This window comes from Centropristis striata, chromosome 1, assembly GCF_030273125.1.
Source record: "Centropristis striata isolate RG_2023a ecotype Rhode Island chromosome 1, C.striata_1.0, whole genome shotgun sequence".
NCBI lineage: Eukaryota > Metazoa > Chordata > Actinopteri > Perciformes > Serranidae > Centropristis > Centropristis striata.
The window spans coordinates 19,097,520-19,121,462 of NC_081517.1; the positions used below are offsets into that span (position 1 = coordinate 19,097,520).

A 23,943-nucleotide genomic window follows, 5' to 3' on the forward strand; every position below is an offset into this window, starting at 1 on the left:
TTTAAACTCACACGCGATAGTTGAGCGGCTAATTTCTGCTGAAACAGTCTCCACTTTTTGGAAAGATTTCCACAAAGATGTCAGACTTTTGCATTCTGTGAAATGCATGAACATGAATTTCTTTCTGCAAGAGGAACCAAAACCACCAGACAAACCAACACTCAGTCTTGTAAGTAGGTAAATATCTGTTTTAATTTCAAAATATCAAAACAAAAAACTGTAGAACAACAACATGTCTGACATAATTTATGGGCAAAAATCAAAAGCTAAAACGGAGATCAATGTCATGTCTGTGTGGTTTTCTAGACAGGTAGATATGCTGCTCCTTCTCTTTCAGTTGCGTTGTGTGAGCATGGTGGCTTGCTGCAACAGATCCCATCTGTGTTTGTGTGTGTCTGTATGGGTGACAAGGAAGAGGGCTGTCTCTGTGGCATCGACTTGTGGTCCTCGTCTGGTCTACTGGTAGTACAGCTCCAGGTTCATCCCATCATGGATTTCATCTGCAGAGGTTGTGGTTAAGTACAACAGATCAGGATCAAATGTTTCTGCCCAGTTTGCTACAAGGTAACTTCCATTATAATGATGAAAGTGTCAGAAATGAGGATGGGGTTGTTTCACTTTGGTTAACGTGTCATTGTGAAGATGAAGCACCAGATTTTGTTAAATATCGAGCATTTTTCAAGGAGTATTTTTTTCATTTAAGCAATTAATTCCTAACCTGAAGAACATTGTGCATTAAAAAAAATTAAGCATTTTTCCAAACTTTGTACGAAACCTGAACACATGCAAACAGTTTGGGATTTATTTGCTCAATTTAAAAAAATAATCCCCATTTATATCAATGGCACTGCTGCACATAATCAATTTGAGTGTGTCCCTTCTTCTGTCAATAATAATTTATACAAATTCATTAAAATGTCAAAAAACAAACGTGTCAGTCTAAAAACTTCGCCTTTAGTTTTCTCTGTGGAAGGTACAAAAATATTGTTACTGGTTATTATAAAGGCCCTTAAAGACACACTATCAGTTATTGTTTCACAAATTCTGAGTGCAGATCTACATCCAGTGTGAACAGCCACAGCTGCACCCACCCCCATCCTGAATTTACACAATTTACTGACGACTGGTACTTAATATCGTTCAATGCTTATTTGTAAAGTTTGAAAAGTAAGCAGTCCTCTTTGAAAATATAAAAGCTGGTACCAGTACAGAGCTAGTGACAGTGAGAGAGCAGCTAAAAGATTGTTTTCAAGGATACAGTCACCCAGGGAAACGTGGTCCTTGAATATAGTATACCTGTGGGAACAGAGAAGGAACATTCAGCTGCCAATAGAAGACACATAAATATGTTGTTATGGTCAAAGCTGGACACTATTTCAGACAAGCAACTTACCATTTCTTTAATACAATTTTGTCGGATCGAGTTCCTGTCTGGGCAGCGATGAGCTTCTTTAGATCTCCAATTGTATCCTCTGAGCTGAAACATGGCGGTTAAGGAAGGAGCAACGTGATGGCATGAAGAAATATAGACAACATGAATAGAGAGTAAACTCATGACTGTTTGGCATGGCACTATGGCTACAGATTGTACGATTATATGATGCATTCCAAAGCTGCAAGGTTCCACTTTCTCAAATAAGATGATTTGCTGCTTTGCATTGTCTTACGTCATAGTAAACTCAGCTCATTTGGGTTTTAGTGTATTGGTCAGATAAAACAAGATGTATAAAGTAGGGATGCACATTATATATTGGGTTGATACATTACAGAACGGGCAACTTGTTATAGTCGATAAAAGCATTATTAAGCGAACAAACCGTTATTACTGACGTAACATGCAGTGTCTATACATTCTGCTATAGTAGTTGGTGATGTGCACATTTAAAGTTTATAATCTGCGAATAAGAAGTTTTTTTAATGTACTTTAAAAGAAAAATACAGGAAATTTGTTCTTGTGTGTTAACAATATTTGTGTCAGTTAGACTGGTTGGGTCAGCACTATGGAATATTTAAAACATCCATCTATGCTAACTAGATTGTAGCCTTTCTTACCCTCTAGTGTGCATAAACTACAGTTATTGAACTTCTTTTTAAAATGTGAAAATGTGACATTATCGTTTGTCTTATTGGTATGGGCCATGAAAAACATCTGTATCACCTGACAGAAATCCATCCCTAACACGAAGATGTCACCTCAGGATCTAGGAAAGAGTGATGGGAATTTATCACATTTTATGGACCAAAGATTGATCAGTTGGTTGATTTATGCAACTCACAGCTAAACAAAAAAACCCAATACTATTCATTTGACAAGCAGAAACAAACAAGCTTTACACTGGAAGGTGTTTTATTCACTTTTACTGATCTTTACTTACTGTACAAATATAAACACACATCTAAGGTGGACATTGTGAAAGAAGCGCAAAATGAAATGCATATGTTGCTGCCAAGCTATGTATTATGTGATAGATTCATCGATATTAACCCTCAGAAATCTTCGGCTATTATGTCCTTTAAAAAATCTTCACCATGCCATGTTGATATCAGTTTTTTCAGTGTTACCTCACCTATATGTCCTGATAATTAATTTTTTAACTTTGACTTACTTGATAAAAATGTAAACCCAAAAGAAACTTAGGAAAACATAAAATCTGATCTTGAAAATTATATTTCAATACACAGAATTTTAAATGTTGCATATATAACATAAGAGGTAAAATGATGATAATATCTAGTTCAATATTTTATACTAAATATATTTGACAATATCTCTGGTTTTACTTGGCCGAATATCATTTTTAAAAAAAAATCTGGTATGGAGTTTCAAGCCAGAACTTTAGAGGGAAGCTGATGGCAAGACTCAATGTTGCTTCATTTTTATGTCTTCACGTCATGAAGAAGTCATGTGCTTCCATGGACTCTAAACGTGGAGATTTTAAGTTTTTTGACCAGTCATCTAAACATCAGCGCATGCTAACTCCACGTTAGCCGTACATGGACGCAGGTATTATAACACATGGTGGCAGAATCATGGCATTATTCACACAGGCCAGTTTCAGTGAAGGATACTTGCACTTGACTCGGACTTTCTTGCCCAGACGATCGTTGCAAACCACCTCGATCATCTTCAGTTCCTGTCAGCTGGAGGAAACAGGACAGAGTTAGCACGTGTGAGCATTTAGTTGCTCTAAACTCGTTTCCTGACAAACAGAAGGCAAAAATACGTGTACATGCAGATAATTTGAAGCTTTAACTAATGTGGTTCATTCACGTTGTGTCACATGAGAGAAACTAAGTCTTTAAAATCTGTTTGTTTTTGTCTGACGTTAGCTAACATGAGCTAACGTTAGCTAAAGCTTATGCAGACCAATGTGCGTCATGTTACAAATCACACACAGAATTCTCTCTTCAAAATGTCGTGTATTGTTTTAGATCTACAATACGTGTATTATATGTCATATTTCTACCTGAAATCTAACAGCAGACGAACAAATATTCCTTTATGGGTAATATTTTCTGCAACGCTCTCCGTCCTGCTTGCCGTTAAAAAGTGATTTAGTTTGTATTTTTGCCTCTCGACCAATCAAATGCCAATACATGTGATTGACAGCCTGTATAAGCCTATGACAGGATAGAGAATCCCGTCAAGGGCGGGGCCTCATTCTGAAAACAACTCGTACCGTAAACACTCTGCTAACTGTCGTACTTCCCCTAGCTGCAGCCCAACCTGTCACACGGCAGCTACATTGAAATAAGATTTGAAAAACGCTGCTACAGATAAAATAATGGCAGACGAGGAGAACTTACCGTCCGGATGGGAGAAAAGAATGAGCCGCAATTCAGGTAATGGAGCGGAAGCCACGAGAAATGCTAACTAGCTTTCTAAATGGCAATATATAGTAAACTTAGCTTCCAAGCTAGCAGTCTGAGCATCGTGGTTTTAGTGTTGAAACGAAGCAGATCGCTCTTTAACTTTAACGGAGAAGTGATGGAACTAGTGATGGCTGGCTCTGTCTTATAGGTGGAGCTCCTAAAATGTGGCGTTTGTCTGCTCCTTTGGCGTGTTTATAATCGTTTATCCAGTTAACCTGGCTATTGCTGCAGGGCCCTGCATGACGTCATACTGCTCCAGCGCATCACCTGCAGACTGCACGAGCCTCAGCAGGCTTTATTTTATTTAATTTACATTTTTGTGTTGGGAGCATAAATATTTTACAGTTTACTCCCCCCCCCCCCCCCCCCCCCCCCCCCCCCCCCCCCCCCCCCCCCCCCCCCCCCCCCCCCCCCCCCCCCCCCCCACACACACACACACACACACACACTCCGCTTCAGTTTATAGGCTGCAGCACAACAGTGGTGGAAGATATCAGGATCCTTAAAAACCTTACTCAACCCTCTGAACTCCAAGGGCTGTTTCAGGGCGATTATTTAGCTCTTTTTACATTTCGTCACCCTGTTAAAATAATCGCCGAACTCATTTTTTCAGGTTTTGCAGGAAACACAAAAAACTTCACCAAAAGTGTAACATATGACATTTATTGATCATTTCACTCAAAAAGGATGACTATTGGCAGAGTAATAACACTATGTGTAAATTATGTAACTTAAGAGAATAAATAACTTAGGCAATCTTTTGAACATGCCTTTGTGACTCAAGCAAGATATGGTAACACTTCATTTTGAAGGTGTCTACATAAGAGTCACACAAGCCTGTCAGAAACATGACATGACAAGTATCATGAGCATTAATGTTATTTCAAAGTGTCATTAATGTTCATGACACATCCCATGTCATGTTTATGACACGCTCATGTCACTCTTATGTACATGTGTTATCATATCTTGCTTAAGTCACAAAGGCATGTTAAAAAAATTGCCTAAGTCACATTTTATTTTGACTTAGGCATAATAAATCCACTTAAGTCACACTCTTGACAGGCCATTATCTTAAAGAGGTAAAATCACATGATCTGATCAACTGAGGATCTAGCCGATTTTACCATAGGTGGCCGGCGTCACGAGGATGTGATTTAGGCAAAAAAAAAAACAATTTTGACAAAAAATGGCTTAGGCAATTATTTTAACAGTGTGACGATTCTACTCATTGTGGTCTTGTATTTCACTGCAATATATATATAAGACCTGCACCTTTTAAGGAATTAGCACCTTCTGAACCCTACCAACCCAGAATTACAATGTTAATAATAATGCAAAAAATAATAACCAAAATATTTTTATCTTAGAAAGAAACTGTGAAAACAGGCATTATTGTTGGAAGTAGAACTTTCAGACAATCCTTGGACATTCCAGATCATCATATATGAAAGTTTCTGTTGGAAAAAGTAACTAAAGCGAAGCTTTAAAAAATTAGGTACTTCTGACAAAATCACTTTTTTCCTAAAAACCCCTTAATATGATAATTCTGCACCCTGCAGAGCAGAGAGGAGAGGACAGGAAATGTTGTAAAAAAAAATGCAAACAGTTCAATATGGATAGCATGTGAAGACCCAATATGTTTTTCCAATATTCATGGCTAGCAGTGAGAACAACTCAAAAATGTCTCTTGTGCAAAATATCATAGTTATAATGACATAGACCATTAAAAAAAGGGGGGAAAGCAGGTTGAATTTCTTTGATACATTTAAAAAAAAAAAAATGGAATTCATATATAAACATTTTCCAAGGGTTGTGGATCTTGGAATCTTCACATGCTATACATATTAAACGATTTGCATTTTACAAGCTCTCCTGTACTCTCCTCTCTGCTCTGTGTAAATGGTCTGTCTGATTTTCAGTGAATATTTGTCATGTGACCGTTCATCTCAGTAAAATCAATCATGTCTTCAGTTGCGCTGAGAAGCTCAGAATTTAATGTTTTTAACAGTATCTATTTATTCCAAAATGTTTATTTTTGGCGACATTTTAAATGTAGAATAATGTGATTTTGACATAAATATTATCATTTTAAGCTTCATTTTGGTTACATTTTGTAATGGAAACTTTTGTAATTGATGATCCATTCAAAGACTGTCGGCAATTTCAAATTCTGACGATTATGTCTGTTTTTACAGTGTCTCTTAAATAAATACATTTTTGAGTTAATCCCCACTCAGCAAAAAACACCCCGAAACAGCTTGGGGCTCTGAGTGAAGTTTGTAAGTGTTTTGTTATCAGCAAAATTTACTTAAAGGATCAAAAGTAAAAGTATTAATCATGCAGTAAAATGTTCCCTGTCATTGTTGTACTATTATATTTGCTGTTTTTGGATTAATATTACTGCTGCATGCAGGATTTCCCCCTCATCACTTATGACTAAAAGAGTATGGTGGTGTCTGGATCTGCAGAGACCCTGCCCTCTGCTTGCGTGCGTGCGTGCGTGCGCGCGCGTGTGTGTGTGTGTGGAACGTTTTGGGGCGTCACCCTTTGGGCATGACACAGTGCAGAAAAAACCTCACATACAGCAAAGCAAAACGCCAAGTAGACAAAGCTTGTTCCTAGAAGAGAGTAAAGCTGAGGATTGCTTTTACATTTACTGAGCTGAGGAGGGGAAGCAGAGTCTGAATGTTGACAACAATGCATTGTATACATTCCAAGATCATATTTTTATAGGGTCACTGTCCTGTGAGAACCATGTATCTCCATGTATACATGTCATGTGTATGTGGTGTATTATGGAGATAGCTGTGGCACTAATATTAAGTTGGGACGCCCACTGTGACTGAATAAATCCAACTGGTTGCAGGGACTCTTCATTAAATATGATGATTTAACAATATTGACCAAACTGTATCTAATATGGATCAGTCACATCACAGCCAGCACACAGTCTGCTGGATAAGGTAAGTATTGCCAGTGATCCTTATCTGGTGCATCCCCAAACACAAGTTTTTGAGCTTATAATGTCTCAGTGTTGTTTTTTTCAGCTTGTCATTCTGCTTCCATTTGTTAAAAAAACATGAATGCAGCCTTAAAGAGTCTCTGTCTCTTTCTCTCCAGGCAAAGTTTACTACTTCAACCACATTACCAATGCGAGCCAATGGGAACGTCCGGTGGGAGACGGCCGTGGGGAGCCAGATAAGGTTATTATGTGTTTTTTTATTCATTGTATTTATAATTTGAATAACAAAAAACATTTATTCTAAAGAAATTTTCAAAAAAAGAGTTACAGAGAGCTTGACAACAGGACATAAAAAGAAGACTTACCTAGTTTGGTGTTTTGAATGAGATGATTCAAATTGATACTTTTGGACTTTCTGCCAAAAAAACAACTTTGAAGCTTTGAGCTCAGCAAGAATAGCGACATCTGATGGTTTACAGGAATTATAGCAGCCAGGCGGGGCTACCGTCACCATCCACCCATCACTAACAATAGTTTTAATGTTTGATAGAGATATTTAAAAAAAAAAGCCAGACTTGGTGGTATCTACTCAGAAATGTGTTGAGAATATGAATCTTTTTAGAGTTTTAACTGTAGAATGTAGGAGAGAGACCAGGGGGAATTAGTTTTAAAGTTGACATCTTTCCTGTTGCTCTTTAACCCTCTGAACCCTACCAACCCAGAATTAAAAAATGAATAATAATGCAAAAAATAAAATATGTTTATCCTGGATAATAACTGTGAAAACAGGCATTATTGTTGGAAGTTGAACTTTCAGACAGTCCTTGGACAATCCGGATCCTCATATATGAAAGTTTCTGTTGGAAAAAGTAACTAAAATGAAGCTTTAAAAAATTAGATACTTCTGTCAAAATCATTTTTTTCCTAAAAACTCTAAATATGATCATTCTGCACCCTTCAGAGCAGAGAGGACAGGAACGGTTGTAAAAATGCAAACAGTTCAATATGTATAGCATGTGAAGACCCAATATCGTTTTCCAATATTCCTGTGGGCGCTTAAAAAGTGCTGTGTGTGTATATATACATTTCACTTTATAACATTTTGAGTTGTTCAAACTAGCCGTTGTGATTGTGTTGATTTGATAGATGTGCAGGACTTGTGTTTTGCAGTGAAATACAAAGCCACAGTGAGTAAAATGTAAAAAGGGCAAAAAAAACATACTGAAACTGCTTGGGGTTCAGAGGGTTAATAGTTAAGGAGTTTGCAGAACCTTGTCAGCAGGTGCTTTAATAAATATCCTTCATCATTAACATTTTCCTGTCATATGTGAGGCTTGTTTGTTGCTGCTGACAGCTTGGGACAAATAAAAAACATTGATGTTGAGTCTGATCCAAAGTGTCTGCATGGCCACACCCTGCCCATCACACTTTTCTCATAAACCATATCAATGGACTTTCTGTCTGTCAGACAAGGACAGTGTCTGACAGACACTCCAACATTTTTGTCATTTCTTATACAGTGACACACCTCTAAGTTTAGACAAGGCCTGAAGACAGTGGTTTTATTCATTCTAAAATTAGTTCTGAATTGTTATTCATTGGGCTGACCTACAATTCAAAGCTCAAATTCATTCACTTTATCATCATATAATGTATAAAGAAAAGCTGACTTATCTTGAATGGAAATCTGAGATCATTGAATCTGAGGTGATTTGATCCTCATACTTTGTTTTCTACACACTCAGGTACGCTGCTCTCACCTCCTGGTGAAGCACAATCAGTCACGTCGTCCATCTTCTTGGCGGGAACAAAATATCACACGGACTAAAGACGAGGCCCTGGAACTCATTCAGAGTACGTAAGGTATCAGGAGAGAGAGGGAGAGGGCATGTGGCTTGATCAGGTTTAAGCAACATATTTAATATTGTGTTTTCTTCCCTCTTATGTGCAGAGTACATAGAAGAGATCAAGTCTGGAGAGGAGAAGTTTGAAGCCCTGGCTTCTCAGTTCAGCGACTGCAGCTCAGCGAAGAACGGTGGAGATCTGGGATTATTTGGCAGAGGTACAATACACACACACACACACACACACACACACACACACACACCTGAACTGAGATTCTGGCTTCAAGAAGCTGTTGCAGTGGACTGTAGATATCTCTGCAACACAATACATTTATATTTATGACGTCAAAACTGTTATTTCGTCACATTCTGTTGATAATGCTTTTGATTTTTTGGAATGTTTGAACTAAAATTTTGGCCATATCTTACAAATCTGCCCTTTTTTTTAAAACAACAAAGTTATATATCCACTTACTGGAAGAGTATCAGACATTCACACATTCAGTGTTTGCCAATGTTTCGAATAGTTTCACTTTCATTGCTCCTATTTCCCAGCAGTGGCCGTGCCCATGTAACACTTGCAGTTAAATGAATGAATTCACTTACTGTATTTATTGTAATAGATGATATAAAATGCCAAAAATTTGCAATTAGTAAATTGTTGAGTCCTTGAAATGCTGCCAGCATGTGGCCAGTAATTACACATTGCCCGTATGTTTTATACAATATCTCTTCATGTTTTAGGTCAAATGCAGAAACCTTTTGAAGACGCCTCCTTTGCTCTCAAAGTGGGAGACATGAGCGGTCCAGTTTTTACCGACTCTGGAGTCCACATCATCCTGCGTACTGGTTGAAAGGAAGAAGCCACATACTGTACTTTCCTCTTGTGTCTTCACACACACACACACACACACACACACACACACACACACACACAGTCCAACCCAACCAGACCTGATTTATTTTAATGACACACAACACCCAATAAACAAAGCTTAAAGGCTGAATCGCATTGTTTTAAGTGGAATGTTTTTGTTCCAAGCACTATTGAACATGTATGAATAATTTAATGACACTGAACATCAAAGAGTATTGCAGATTATTCCTGTAAGACCTCAAGCTTTTATTAACCATGGCAATGCCATTATATAGGAACATGAGTGCCTGTGACTCTGTTGAAGTGAGTGGAAACAGTTTCACACGATGTGCGAAGTTTGAGAATGCGTCTGTAAAGGCTTGTGTTGTTGTATGTGCATGTCTTCAAGAGGACCATTTTTCTGTTTGTTTTCCTGTAAACTTTAACATTTCTACTGTATGTGTGCCGAAGCAGTTCCTTGGCCCTGCTTTGGAAAAATGGATTCAGTAAAAAGAAATACTTTTCTAGTCATTGCAGACTTCTGCAGTTTAAAGAAAGCACTGTTTATTCTGAGTTCTCTACATTTAGTATTGATTTAAATTTGTTGTCCTTTACAGATATCCAGAAACATTATTGGTTTTCTTAATCCACTTTGTGTAAAAAAGTGCATGTTTCCTCCCGCTTAGGATATGCAAAGATGGCACAGTTGAAAACTTCCAGGTTTTAACAATCACCTCTGCAGCTTTTTAAAGCATCAACGTTCAGATGAACTGTTACACTTTTGTGTCATTGGTTAGAGTTTTTCTTTCATCAATAAAAATAATCTCTTTTTTTGTAAATCTGTTGTTTTGGGCTTCATTCACCAGTTATGGTTCAACAAAAAGTTCCCAAAAGGAAAGTTGTGTCGATATCCGTAACGGACGTCATTCCTGGATGTTCTTACAGCGTAAAAAAGGTTGTTACAACGGGTTTGTTTGTAAAAGTTAAAGTACACGCTGTGCATTCAGCAGCTGAATGCATCAAAAGTAATATGCCGCAAACTAGAAAATTTCCTCTGGGGAAGTTCTGAAAGGGCCACGGGGGCTACTGCCGGTGTGTGTACACTATGATGAGATTCTTCAGAGATTTCAAACTATGCCCTTTAACCTCAAAATGTGTGCGTGTGTGTGAGAAACGTGTATCTGGAGGAGTGTGAGCGCTTATGCGCGCATTTGTGTGTGTGTAGCGAAAATCGCAAAGTTACGTGTGTGTGTGCGCGTGCGTGCGTGTGTGTGTCTGTTTGAAGCATGTGTATGCATGTGTGAGGAGTGTGCGCACTTACGCGCGCGTGTGTGTGTATCTGTAACTGTAATCACATCAAAGATCAAAGCAGAGCAATCAACAGAATTAACTGCCACCTGAATGTCCCGGCACAGTGACAGCAGCCAGAGGTGGACAGACTGGAATTTCTGGCCTCGAACAGAAAGCATTTTTGGCAAAACCATAATACCTATCATTGATCCGACTTCACTTTGAGCGTCCTGAGTTCTTCCTGAACGTCTACATGTTGTTGTTTTTTAAGAAAAATGAAAAAATAGCTTTGTTAGAGCGATCTAAAAAAACTGTTACATCTCCCTTTTTCAGAAATCTTCCTGCATTTTTAATATGGGAGCCACTGAGGCTGTTGGTGGCGCATCTGTGCGTCCTACGCCCAAACTATAACTCTGACAGCTTTACCAGAGGATTGTGAGTGAGAAGATAGATTTTCAGACGTTTCTATGTATAAATTATTTCTGTAGAGTGGAATTTGCGGCACTGACACGAACATTCCATGGTACACAGGTACTTTTATCCAAAGCGACGTACATTTGAGAGTTGATACAACACAAGCAAAGATCAACAAACAACACGTAAGTGCCATGGGTGAAGTTGAGTTAGGACGCAAGTGCCTTTAGGTGGTACGTGCGGACCATGCAAAGTTTTTATTTCATTGACTATTGTCTGTGTTGATTATAGGTTAAGGGTTGGAACGTAGATGGACTGGTAAATCAAGAGCTGTGCCTTCTGGTGCAGCTCCTTCTTCACCACGACTGCATCACTGCTGAAGCCGCACCCAAATTCATGAACATGACCCCAAGATACTTGAACACCTTGGCTTGGGGCAGTCCACCATTTTCGAGCAGAGAATGGCCTGAGACTGGGAGGTGCTGACTCTCATCCCAACCACTGCAAACTAAGGCCCCGTTCACACGAGGACGGTCTCAACAGAAGATGCAAAAGTGGCGTCGCGTCTTCACTTTTTATTCCGCGTTTAGACGAGCATTTTCGGGAGGAAATCTGCGTGCATACGATGACGCAAAAGTGTGTGAAATTCGATTGTATGCAGCCAGGCGGCATCACTTAAAGCGATAAGAGCATCTTTGGGCATGCAGAAGTTTTCACGCCACACATTTTCATCAGCTAATCCTTCCACAAAGCTATCCACCATCCACTAGATCTCCCAGGTCTCCTCCAAAGCCGTCTGGCTCGCCTCTGACGAATTGTTGCAGCCAAAATGTGATAGAGGTAATTACAGATCCTTCTCTGTTCAGTAATACTATCTCTACATATCCTGTACATTTGGTGGAAAGACTCCTGTCAGTTTATTAGAGCTGCCAGAGCAGCTTGAAGGTCCGACACATGGAAATAATCCCACGTTTGTTTATTTTCCTTTACTGGAGCATGTATGTGACGTAAACACATACGTGACGTGAGCAGATCTGAGCAGAGTTTTGCGTCTTGGCAGTGTAGACGACACGCTACGGCGGAGCGGATTTAACTTTTCCACTTTGGAAGGTGGTTTCAGATTTTTGCGTCTTTAAGCCCCCAAAACGCTGTCACCATCTAAACGAAAGGCACTTCCGATAAAATATTTTGTCGTTTTTACCCGCGAGCGTCCTCGTGTGAACGGGGCCTAATTCACAAATGCAAAATAATATGGGACCGCTCAGGTCCATCCACTGAACAGTTATAGGCTGGTGAGGTTTAGGCAGGAAGAGTGAGATTGGTTAATGTTTAAGGAGGATAGAAGGAGGAGAAGTACAATCTGCAAAGTACAATCTGGCACAGCAGGTGGCACACAATCATAGAACTCCATGGTTCTGTCAGGCTGAGTGCATCCCATGAGCACTTGGGCAGAAACCTTCCTTTTTTTTTCAAGCACCATCTGGTGGGGTGTAACCATAGACTGTATATAAATAATGGACGTAGTCACCGTGACGTCACCCATTGGTTTGTGGACTGCCCGTTGGAAGCCTAGAGTTCAGCGTTATACTCGTCGCCATCTTGCGTCGCCATCTTGTTTCCGATACGGGGAGCAGACCATAATTGGACTGTGGCGGAGCGCGAGGGATCTGACGACACTGACTACAGCCTCTCTACACCAGCAACCTGACTGAGAGAAGCCGCTGCTAATTCATGTTAGCATTAATTGGAGCATTAACTGGGAGGCTAGCAAAAAAAACAAAAACAAAATGTATCTTTCTTACCTCAGAAAACTGAGCAGAGACTCCTTGGAGTGTCTGTTAGTCCAACCAAACACTGAACAGGACATTTTTACTGAACAAAACGTTCAAATAAACTGTCATTAAGTGAAAATACAGTGTGAAAGGGTCATGATTTGGTTATGAGACCAAATCGGTAAATGTCCTCTTTTCTATCTATATAACGTTATATATAACTTTATTGACACGTTTCCATGGATACGCATTGCTCTGCTACTGTCCTGGTAACGGCTCGCCTTGTCAGTGACCTGTCAATCAAAGGTAGCCACGCCCCAAATCATACGATTCTTTATCTTCTATTTTCTTCTAAATGGGGCCATTATTAGAACTATTGACATCAAACTGTTTTGAAGAAGATTTTTTACTAGCGATTGAGACCATAATGTTGTCCCTGACATTTTTTTCTGAGGTAATAAATCAAGTGAGAAGTTTTCAAATTTAGCACTGAAATGAATGGGCAGATTTCTTTTGCAGCCAAACTTAGCACCCCCTACTGGAATTTTCGGTGAATTGCAGGCTTTATGCACTTCCTGTTGGCCTCCATGCTCAGGCACGGAGATTGCCGCCTGGGTGTAGCCCTCCATGGTGGAACATGGTTCCAATTGATCCTGTGTCTTCTCCTCCTTCCACCCTCCTTGTTAAGGTTAGGATAAGCCAGTCAGAGGCAGAGTAAGGTGGGTCATGCTTTAGTTGACCAAAATGCCGATAGATGGATAGATACAACCAATCACAGCAACTTAACGTGTGAAAACAGCGACAAATGCAAGTTGGAGCGGTGCTTGGCCCGTTTTCAAGCAGAAAAAACATGGCGGCTTGGTCACAAGGCTATTTCATTTATTAATATCACTCAATCTCATTTATCTTTTGCTTTTTCTAACTCTTGAACTGCTGTAACAAGTGAATTTCCCCCATGCTGGATCAATAAAGTTGATCTTAGTTTATTGAAAGTGTATATCAAGATGTACTGATCAATAATTCAATGGATTCAAGTCTAGTTTTTTTTTTTTTTTTTAATTGCTTTCTTATCCAGCTTGACAGATACTGTTTCACACATTTGTGCATAGAGGAAATACATTTTACATAACTGAAAACTGTGAATCAAAACTGTTCGTAAACAATATTTTTGCAATTTAAGATTCAGAGTCCAATTTCAGATGAAAATGCATATCAAATTGAAGACATACTTTATATATATATATATATATATATATATATATATATATATATTTATTTATTTATTTACAACATTTGCCAGGATTGGTTGAGAATGGAGATACATTTCTTTTAATGTTAAGAAATATTGCCACTCCAGCTTGGCAAACTTTTGTTTTTTGAGTTATGGGAAGGCCTGACTTTTTGCAGACCGATTTCCTTGAAGCTTAAGATGTCGTTTGTCCTGTTTAAATTGTTTGTATTCTTGGCACGGACAACAATAATGCCAGTGTTAAAAGGGCTGTTACCTGCAGACAGGACAGTGCCACCACATCCTCAGCTGACACTCTCTCTCCTCATCTCATCTCACCTGAAAGATTCACTTTGCGGAAGTATTTGAGAAACCCTGCTGAAGCCTAAACAGGTAATCTTGTTTTTAATAAATAATGCTAATTAATGAACATGTAATGTGAAGTTTGGTTTGGATGGAGGATTGTTTTATTCGCAGGGATTTTGAGATATCTGAGACTTCTGCCCCCTCACAGTTTTTTTTATTGATTTATCCTGTTATGAATTCACTGAAATTTTTTTTATATTTTTCTATCTCTATTTTTTTTATTTGGGGTTCGACCAAAAACATTTAGTTTAAAAAAAAAAAAAAAAGATGTAGTTTTTGTTGCGTTTCAACCACATGCTAAAAAAGCACAACTGCAGAAACTGTAAGATGTTATGTTTCAGATCAAGTCTCATAAGCACATGCATTTTGGCCTTATAGTTCTTCTTTCTATCAGAAAACTAATCTTTTTTGGGTCTAATTCTAAACCTTCTCCTACCGCTAAACTTACCCCACAGATGGGTTTAAGTGGTTAATAATACTACTAATATTAATAACTCTAAATTCTGACTTTTAAAAAAATGTTTTGACGTTTTACACAGCAATCCAACTTCTTTGGAATCAGGGTTTTACTAAAAATCTGCAACTAAATGCTCATAAAGTAAAGTAGTCAACTTAATATTGATTTAAAGAAAGTGGGGATTGACATTTTCATTCCCATGTAGTGGCATAGACGTTCAAATGAAATAATGCAGTTCTTGTTAACTTGATTGATAATTACAACTGAAACGATACTCACTGATCTCCTTTTCTACTCTCTTTATCTCTTAATATTTCAGTGTCTGTTTGTGACTGCAGCCATGCCCTCCTGTTCAGCCCCACCCCTTCTCTACCTGAGTCTCCTGCTCTTTCTGTCGTACCTCTCCCCTGTTCTCTCCTACTGTCAGACTCGGGAGGACAGACAGTGTCAGTCCTCCCGCTTTGTACCAGGCCACAACCTGGTGGGGGAGGGCTATGATGTGGTCACCCTACAACATAAAGGAGCATATGTGGTTGACATTAACACTTACCTGACCCCTAAAGGCACCTGTAAACTCTGTCGCAACCGACTTTAAGGCAACCAGCTGCAGAAAGTAAATTAAATGGACAAAGACACATAAACACAAGCTACAGCAAATTACTTTAACCAACACATTAACATTGTCTTTTTACTTTTATTTTCAGCTGCCCGTCTCTGTAGTGGACTGGCGTGCTTTCAGCCGCTGTAGCGAGAATCTGTACCGCGGATATACGACCTCTGTCAGGTATTTGGTGGGATAAAATCATAATCATATTTTACTTTTATTATTCCAGATCTAAACATCCAACCACCTTTAGTAACTATTACAGTTTACTATTTATTTTCTGTTGGAAAAAAAAATTCTCAAGATTTTGGGGAAATGAAACAAATTTCATGTTGGATATTTCATTTGTCTACAGCTCACTGGTCGGAGCATTCACCTACCAGGACAGTTTCGACTGGAAGGTAGGAAAGTTTCACAGCTATTGTTGAAATAAATCATATTACTATTAATGTAAACTATATATTTTTAGCTGGACATGAGACTGTATAATGTATTAGTGTGGATTATTTTGATGAATAAACAAAATTTTAATTTACTCAACTTTAAAAAAATAAAAATAAATTGAATTACTTAAACAGGGAGCTATGAAGTGGTGCAGATATTTTGTTTTATTTGTGGGTGTTTTGAGGTATCAGTCATTGAAACTACTGCTGCTAATCCAAGAAACAATGGGAAATGGGATTTTTAAAAAATCTGAAATCCTAAACAAGATTGTTTTGAGGATCATGTTTACCATAATTTTACCTTAATGTACTGTGTTAGTGTGCTCACATTTTCAATTAGCTCTGAACCATAAATACAGCTGAGGCTGAATAAAAGGGGTCTCTAAAATCAGGATTTACCCTGAGAAGAAAATCAACCTTTTTGTGCTACAGGAATATGTCATTATCTTAAGTAACTGGGACATTATTTTACAGTGCTTTGAGCTCTAAAGGTGGTGGAAAAAGTATTCAGATCCCTTACTTAAGTACAAGTAAAAGTACAAAAGTATCAGCATCAAAAAATACTTAAAGTATCAAAAGTAAGGGTGCCCCGGTGGCACACCTGGTAGAGCGCATACCATAGAGGCACCGTCCTCGTGAGCGGGCGGCCCGGGTTCTAATCCGACTCGGAGCCCTTTCCCGCATGTCTTCCCCTCTGTCTCCCCCTTTCACTCTGTTTCTCACTATCAATAAAGCCTTGAAAATGGCCAAAAAAAAATCTTAAAAAAAAAAAAAAAAGTATCAAAAGTAAAAGTACTCTGTATGCAGAATAACTCCACTCAGATTGTTTTATACATTCCAAATATATTACTGGATTATCTTTTCTAGCACATTTATGTAAGCAGCGTTTTGTTTTGTTAATGTTGTTGTTTGTTAATGTTTTTTATGTTAAATCTCGACCTGTAAAGTAACTAAAGCTGTCGGTTAAATGTTGTGGAGTACAATATTTGCCTCAAAATGTAGTGGAGTAGAAGTATAAAGTTACAAGAAAATACTCAAGTAAAGTACAAGTGCCTAAAAATTGTACTTAAGTAAACTTCTTAGTAAATGTTCTTAGATACATTCCACCACTGACAGGAAGTCAGGGGAAAACCCAAGTAGGAATCATTGTTTGGGAACATGGTTTATCATTATCATGATGAGAACTAAACATTAACCATTGGATGAATTTCCTCATGTTTACTTTGTGACAAGCAGCTTATTCCTCTTTTTAAAAAAAATCAGTTTGGACTCGATTTTAAGGAGATTGTAGGCCTAGAGGTGGGGGGAACACGTTCCAGTGTGTATAACTTTGCTTCAGCCAGGAGCAGAGAGGACCGCTACAGCTTCAGCACTCACAGGATCAGCTGTAGCCATTACAGGTAGGCTGTGAAGACCCCCACCTGCATCACCACAGCATGTCAAATTTGTTAGAATAAAAAGGTAATTACCTATGCTTTTTTTGTGTTTAGTTACCGTGTGTCAGGCAAGCCGCTACTCAGCAGGGAGTTCAGCAGAGATGTGGCGAGACTGCCCAGTTCCTACAACCAATACACCAGTTCCCAGTACATACATCTCATAGATGTCTACGGCACACATTTTATCCACAAGGTTAAAGCACACATCACGTTTATTTTCTGACTTCACATCAGGCATCTTTTTTTTTTTTTTGACATTTATTGTATGTTACTTCAGGTCTCTCTTGGGGGGCGATTAAGGCGAGTTACAGCTGCACGGACCTGTTTGTCCAAATTGAATGGCTACTCCTCATCCGAGGTATGTGGTACGGAAGACAGGACTGAAGGCTGCAACAGAACAGTACATAAGAGACAACGCCATCAGGTCCTCGTCCACACAATCCTCCTCCTGCAGCGGTATCTATAACCTAGATTACAACTGCTGTCCTAAAAATCCCTGGAGGGGAACACTGGTGGTGACCATCATCCGAGCCTGGGATCTGTTCGGAGATCATGTGGGCAGCACTGATGCGTACGTAGAGAACGAGTCCAGATTTAAAGGGAATGTAGTTAACTTAATTTATACTGACACACATACTAACAGTTGTTTGCCCCCCCCAATTCACAGGTATGCTAAGATGTGGTACGGTTCCTTCTACCAAAGGACTCCTATGATCGAGTCAAACTCTCCCCGTTGGGACGCTCGTTATAATGTGGGCCACGTAAGTGCTAATCTTTTCTTCATGTATCAGCTCAAAAGAGCATCCTGACAGGGAAGCATATAACTTTAATCTCAACCTCAGAATTTTGGGAAGTACGCTTAACAGAGACCATCCTCCCATAAAAAAATATGTCATAGGTCATTTGTACAGCAGCTTTTTACAACCCATATTTACGCTTGCAGTTAACAGTGCCATCTAGTGGCCGTATTAATTATGAAGGATGCAAAGGCAGAAGTAACGTTAAAGCAAAGAGTATAAAGAATGACACCCTCCCTGGTGGATGGGTCAAACAAACACAGGACTTTGAACCAGCAGTAAGATGTTCGTGTTCCATGTGAAACCAAAGTAAACATTATTATTTAAAGATACGTAACTTCACTTTTGTGTGAAGCTTCATCATGTCTATATCAGGGTTCTGGTGTTTTCAGCCATTTATTTTCCATTTTTTGCACCTAACCAGGTACTTTTTGCTCTAATCTTAAGTAAGTAGTATTGTTGCCTAAACCTATGAACTGTGACCGTTCTACAATATTTAAGTCCGGGTAAAGTAAATCAAAGATCTTTAAGGAAACATATGTTACAAAATAATAGCTGAAAACATGTGAAAAGTTCAGTTCAGTTTTTATTTCGAACATGTGCGAGTAACACAACAAAGTAAACTAAAAAACAATTAAATCCAATGAGAAAACAAAAAAAATAGCAATAGTCAAAACAAAAGCTATAATGTGAATAATAATAATAATAATACATTACATTTTTATAGCGCTTTTAAAGGTACTCAAAGTCGCTTTACATGACAGGAAATTAGACACACACAAACACAAAATACAGAAGAAAACAACTAAACAGAGATGAGAGATTATGAGTTCAGGTATTGTAAGCTATTTTGAAAAGGTGGGTTTTGAGTTGGTTTTTGAAGGCGTGGAGGGAGTCGGAATTGCGGATGTGAGTAGGGAGGGAATTCCAGAGGGTTGGGGCAGCAGTGGAGAAGGCTCTGTCGCCAATGGTGCGGTGCTTGGTCCTGGTGATGGGGGTCAGTAGGTTGGAAGATCTGAAGATCTGAGGTTGCGGGTGGGGGAGTGACGTTGGAGCAGATCTGTGAGGTATGGGGGAGCAAGGTTATTGAGGGCTTGTAGGTGATGAGCAGGATCTTAAAGTGGATTCTGTGCTGGATAGGGAGCCAGTGAAGGTGCTGAAGGATGGGCGTGATGTGGTCTCTGGAGCGGGAGTGGGTGAGCAAACGAGCAGCTGAATTTTGGACATATTGTAGTTTTTGAAGGTTGGTGGAGGGGAGGCTGTAGAGAATGCTGTTGCAATAGTCCAGTCTGGAGGTTATAAAAGCATGAATTAGTGTTTCGGCAGCGGAGGAGGACAGGATAGGGCGAAGACGTGAGATGTTGCGGAGGTGGAAGAAGGATGTTTTGGTGATGTTCTTGATGTGAAATTTGAAGGAGAGAGTTGGATCCATGGTGACGCCGAGATTTCGGACAGAGGGGGAGGGGGTGACTGTGTGTCCATCAATGTTCAGTGAGAAGTCCTGGGAAGAGGGGAGGTGGGATTTGGGGCCAATGACGATGATTTCTGATTTGTTGTAGTTTAGTTTGAGAAAGTTGCTGTTCATCCAGGTTTTTATGTCGGTGAGGCAGTTTGTGATGGTGAGCAGAGTGGCGGGAGTGATGGTTTTTGTGGAGAGGTAGAGTTGGGTATCGTCTGCATAGCAATGAAATTGTAGTCCATGGTGGCGTATGATGTGACCGAGGGGTAGCATGTACAGGATGAATAGGAGGGGACCAAGCACCGAGCCTTGGGGGACACCATGTGTGACAAGGATGATATGGGATTTGCAGTTATTGATGGAGATGTAGTGAAATCTATCAGAGAGGTAGGATTTAAACCAGGAGAGTGCTGAGCCAGTGATACCAATGCATGATTGCAGACGGGGATGGAGTGGTCGATGGTGTCAAAATCGGCGCTGAGGTCGAGGAGGAGGAGAATGTTGAGGGAACCGGAGTCAGAGGCGAGTAGGAGGTCGTTGGTCACTTTTAGTAGAGCGGTTTCAGTGCTGTGGTGGGTACGGAAGCCAGATTGGAATGTTTCGTAGAGTTGATTGGAGTGGAGGTAGAGCTGGAGTTGAGCGGCAACAGAACGTTCTAGAATTTTCGAGAGAAATGGGAGGTTTGAAATGGGTCTGAAATTGTCGGGGTTATCAGGGTCCAGGCCGGGCTTCTTGAGGATGGGTGTGATCGCAGCAAGCTTGAAACAGGAGTGAACCGTACCAGAGGTGAGGGAGGAGTCAGCAATGGGATGGATATGCATGTGGAGAGGGTGGTTGGACAGAGAGACTTGAGGTTGCGAAAGGTTATAATGCGATTTTGTTTGGGTTGGGGGCTGGGAATGTTGATGTCCATGATGATGGTCAGGTGGTCGGAGATGGTGAGGTCAGTGTGTGAGAGGTTGTCAATATTGAGGCCAGTGGAACAAACAAGGTCCAGAATGTGCCCACGGCAGTGGGTGGGGAAATTTACATGTTGGGTGAGGTTGAAGCAGTTGAGAATGTCCAGAAAGTCTGTTGTACTTTTACAGTCAGGGGAGTCAATGTGGACATTAAAGTCACCTAGGAGTAGGATGGATGGGGAGACTGAAGACAGTTGTGTGAAGAATTCTGAGAAATCTGACAGAAAGTTTGGGTTGGGTTTGGGTGGACGGTAGATGATAGCAATGATGAGGGGTTTTGGACCGGGGAGTTTAAATGCCAGATGTTCAAAAGATGGTGCAGCAGTGATGGAGAGTGGCCGAGGGTTGAGGTCTTGGCGGTATATGGCTGCAATTCCTCCTCCACGGCCCTTAGAGCGAGGGTTGTCCATGTATGAATATCCAGTAGGTGTGGTTTGGTTAAGTGTGCAATATTCCAAGGGTTTTTGCCAGGTTTCGGTCAGACAGAGGAAGTCCAGTTGTTTGTCAGTGATGAATTCATTTGAGATGAGCCTTTATTGTTGAGGGATTTTGTGTTGAACAGGGCTATTTTCAGAGGCTTTTGTTTTGAAGTTTGCATGGAGGAAGTTGCTACCGGGCGAAGGTTTAAGGCATTTACGTGGTGGTTCTCCTGATGACGTGGTGAGTTGTTGTGGTGACGGAATGCGGAAGTGTGGGAGCTGTAGTCGGTCAAGAGAGATGGGATACTGTTTGCTGCAGTGGAGTTGTAAATAAACTTGCGACGGGAGCCTCTGTGGATGTAGTGGCGGCGTCTTAGAAGTCCGAAGTGTTTTATTGGGCCGATAAGTTCCGTAGCGGGAGGCGATTGATGATTCAGCCGGAGGAGCTGCGTGGTTGTGTAGCGTTGAGCCATGGTCAGGTTGAAGGAGCCGGTGGATGGCTGTGACAGGTGGTGAGAAGACAGCAGGTAGAGCAGGACCAACCGCAGCATCGTAAATGGAAAAACCAGCCTGGACCTGGTTGGGAGCCAGGCTCGATGCAGGAAGGCAGCGGTCCTAGCCAGCAAGGGCTAAGGGCTAACCGCACCGTGGATGCCTTTGGTAGCGGCGATGGTCGCAGTGACGGCGGAAAGCTGGAGGCTAGTTGTCCTACCCAGCGATGGTCAGCCACACCGGGACAAGCGGTGGTCGTGCTGGGGGTAGCCTCCAGTGGCACAGGGTAAGGGTAAGGGTTTCTGACACACTCGGGTGAGGGTCGAAACAGGGCAAACTTTTTTCAGAGGGAGAAGCGGCAGCCAATGCGCCAGCGTCCTCTCCACATCCGAGTGTATCAAAGCAACATGTCCGAAAAGGAGTAGGATGAAGCATATGCTTATTTAAACCTACCCCTTCTCCACTACTCAATTAACACATTTTTTCCCTAAACATACATATTTAAATAATACATATTTACAAAAAAATTGAAAATAAATAGATTAAATAAACAAATACATGAATAATTTATCATTTATGAAAACACCTGGTTGTTAAAGCCCTTCTTCCTCCCTGTACCTGGTGAAAACCATGTGTTTGTACCGCTTTTTAAACTGGATCATACTTGGACATTGCTTGAGCTCCACACACAGTCTGTTCCACAGCCTTACTCCACAAACTGAAGGACAAAAACGTTTTAATGTTGTACGTGCCCACTGATGTTTTAGATTGAACTCACCCCTCAGATTATAACCCCCAACTCTGTAAAAAAAAATAATTTTTGAATATTCCCAGGAAGTGGATTGTTTATTGCTTTCTACATGATTTGTGCTGTTTGGAAATGAACCAGATCAGTGAATTTTAAAGTTTTTGATTTTAAGAATAGTGAATTTGTGTGGTCTCTATAACCCGTATTATGAATTATTCTTATGGCTCGTTTCTGCAGTATTGATAGAGATTGTATTGTACATTTATAAGTGTTACCCCAACCCTCTGCACAGTATTGTAGATATGGTAAAATCAGTGAACAATAGAGAATGTGGAGTGATTTGTGGTCCAGAATATGTTTTGCTTTGCTCAGAACTGAAATGCTTCTTGACAGTTTGCTTTGTACATGTTTTATATGAGACTTCCAGTTTATTTTTTCATCAATTGTTACCCCAAGAAACTTGTGTTCATATATTCTTTCAACGTCCACCCCATCTATTTGTAACTGTACTTGTGTATTCTTATTGCAATTGCCGAATAGCATGAATTTGGTTTTACTTAAGTTTAATGATAATTTGTTTCTGTCAAACCACATTTTCAGTTTGCACATTTCAGTGGTGATCCTCCCCAGTAGATCTTTTAAATCCCCCCCCAGAACAAAAAAAACTAGTGTCATCTGCAAATAATACTAATTTCTAATGTTTTTGAAACATATGTCATTTATGTAAAGTATGAATAGTTTTGGACCCAATACTGACCCCTGTGGGACGCCACAAGCAATGTCCAAGCATGATGATGAATGTCCCCCCAACTTCACAAATTGTTTTCTGTTGCTTAAATAACTTCTCACCCAGTGCAATACTAACCCCCTGATCCCGTACCGTTCAAGTTTATTGATTAATATGTTATGGTTAATTATATCAAAAGCTTTTTTGAGATCTATGAATACTCCAACTGAATGCAGTTTGTGATCTATAGCGTTTGTGATCTCCTCAACTGATACTGTTAATGCCAGTGATGTTGAGCTGTTTGCTCTAAATCCGTATTGACTGTCAGAAAGTAATTTATGTTTGTTTGTGAATTTGTCTAATCTGTTATTGAATAGTTTTTCTAGAATTTTGGAGAATTGTGGAAGTAAAGAAACTGGCCTGTAATTTGTGAAGTGGTGTCTATCCCCAGTTTTATACAGCGGCACAACTTGAGCTATTTTCATGTTGTTAGGAAATTTTCCGGTTTGGAATGATAAGTTACAGATGTATGTAAGTGGTTCAGAAATCCCCTCAATGACCCTTTTTACAACTTTCATATCAATTTCATTTGAATCAGTAGATGTTTTGTATTTACATTTATTTACCATATCTATTATTTATTTTTCTTCCACTGCTGTGAGGAACATTGAACTGGGATTTTTCACTATAAGGTTATCATTCCAATCATCAGACAACAACGGATCTGGAATTGTTTTTGCCAGGTTTGGTCCAACATTTACAAAAAAATGATTAAAGCCTTTGACCACATCATC

At 39.8% G+C, this 23,943-nt stretch overlaps 2 protein-coding genes and 1 pseudogene across 2 annotated transcripts; 2 read left to right on the forward strand and 1 right to left on the reverse strand.

Annotated features, from left to right (window-relative positions):
• Nucleotides 1–174: 174 nt before the first annotated feature.
• Nucleotides 175–3,600, reverse strand: ubl5 (ubiquitin like 5). Its single transcript, XM_059327752.1, has 5 exons — nt 3,468–3,600; nt 3,070–3,141; nt 1,394–1,477; nt 1,259–1,296; nt 175–500 (listed from the first exon to the last, which is right to left on the reverse strand). The coding sequence occupies exons 2-5, from the start codon at nt 3,123–3,125 to the stop codon at nt 457–459; spliced, it is 222 nt and encodes a 73-aa protein (XP_059183735.1). The 5' UTR covers nt 3,126–3,141; nt 3,468–3,600; the 3' UTR covers nt 175–456.
• A 71-nt stretch (nt 3,601–3,671) lies between these two features.
• Nucleotides 3,672–10,377, forward strand: pin1 (peptidylprolyl cis/trans isomerase, NIMA-interacting 1). The gene is made up of 5 exons (XM_059340974.1): nt 3,672–3,843; nt 6,997–7,079; nt 8,584–8,692; nt 8,790–8,900; nt 9,427–10,377. The coding sequence occupies exons 1-5, from the start codon at nt 3,786–3,788 to the stop codon at nt 9,534–9,536; spliced, it is 471 nt and encodes a 156-aa protein (XP_059196957.1). The 5' UTR covers nt 3,672–3,785; the 3' UTR covers nt 9,537–10,377.
• Nucleotides 10,378–15,405: 5,028 nt separating this feature from the next.
• Nucleotides 15,406–23,943, forward strand: part of LOC131979769 (perforin-1-like) — a 30,033-nt pseudogene continuing 21,495 nt past the window's right edge.

Coding starts and splice junctions, on each gene's coding strand:
- ubl5 (XM_059327752.1), bottom strand. CDS start 3,125: ATGATCGAGGTGGTTTGCAACGATCGTCTGGGCAAGAAAGTCCGAGTC. Junction 1,478..3,069: donor AAAGTCCGAGTCAAGTGCAA/GTATCCTTCACT, acceptor GCCATGTTTCAG/CTCAGAGGATACAATTGGAG. Junction 1,297..1,393: donor AAAATTGTATTAAAGAAATG/GTAAGTTGCTTG, acceptor CTGTTCCCACAG/GTATACTATATTCAAGGACC.
- pin1 (XM_059340974.1), top strand. CDS start 3,786: ATGGCAGACGAGGAGAACTTACCGTCCGGATGGGAGAAAAGAATGAGC. Junction 7,080..8,583: donor GCCGTGGGGAGCCAGATAAG/GTTATTATGTGT, acceptor CTACACACTCAG/GTACGCTGCTCTCACCTCCT. Junction 8,693..8,789: donor GGCCCTGGAACTCATTCAGA/GTACGTAAGGTA, acceptor TCTTATGTGCAG/AGTACATAGAAGAGATCAAG.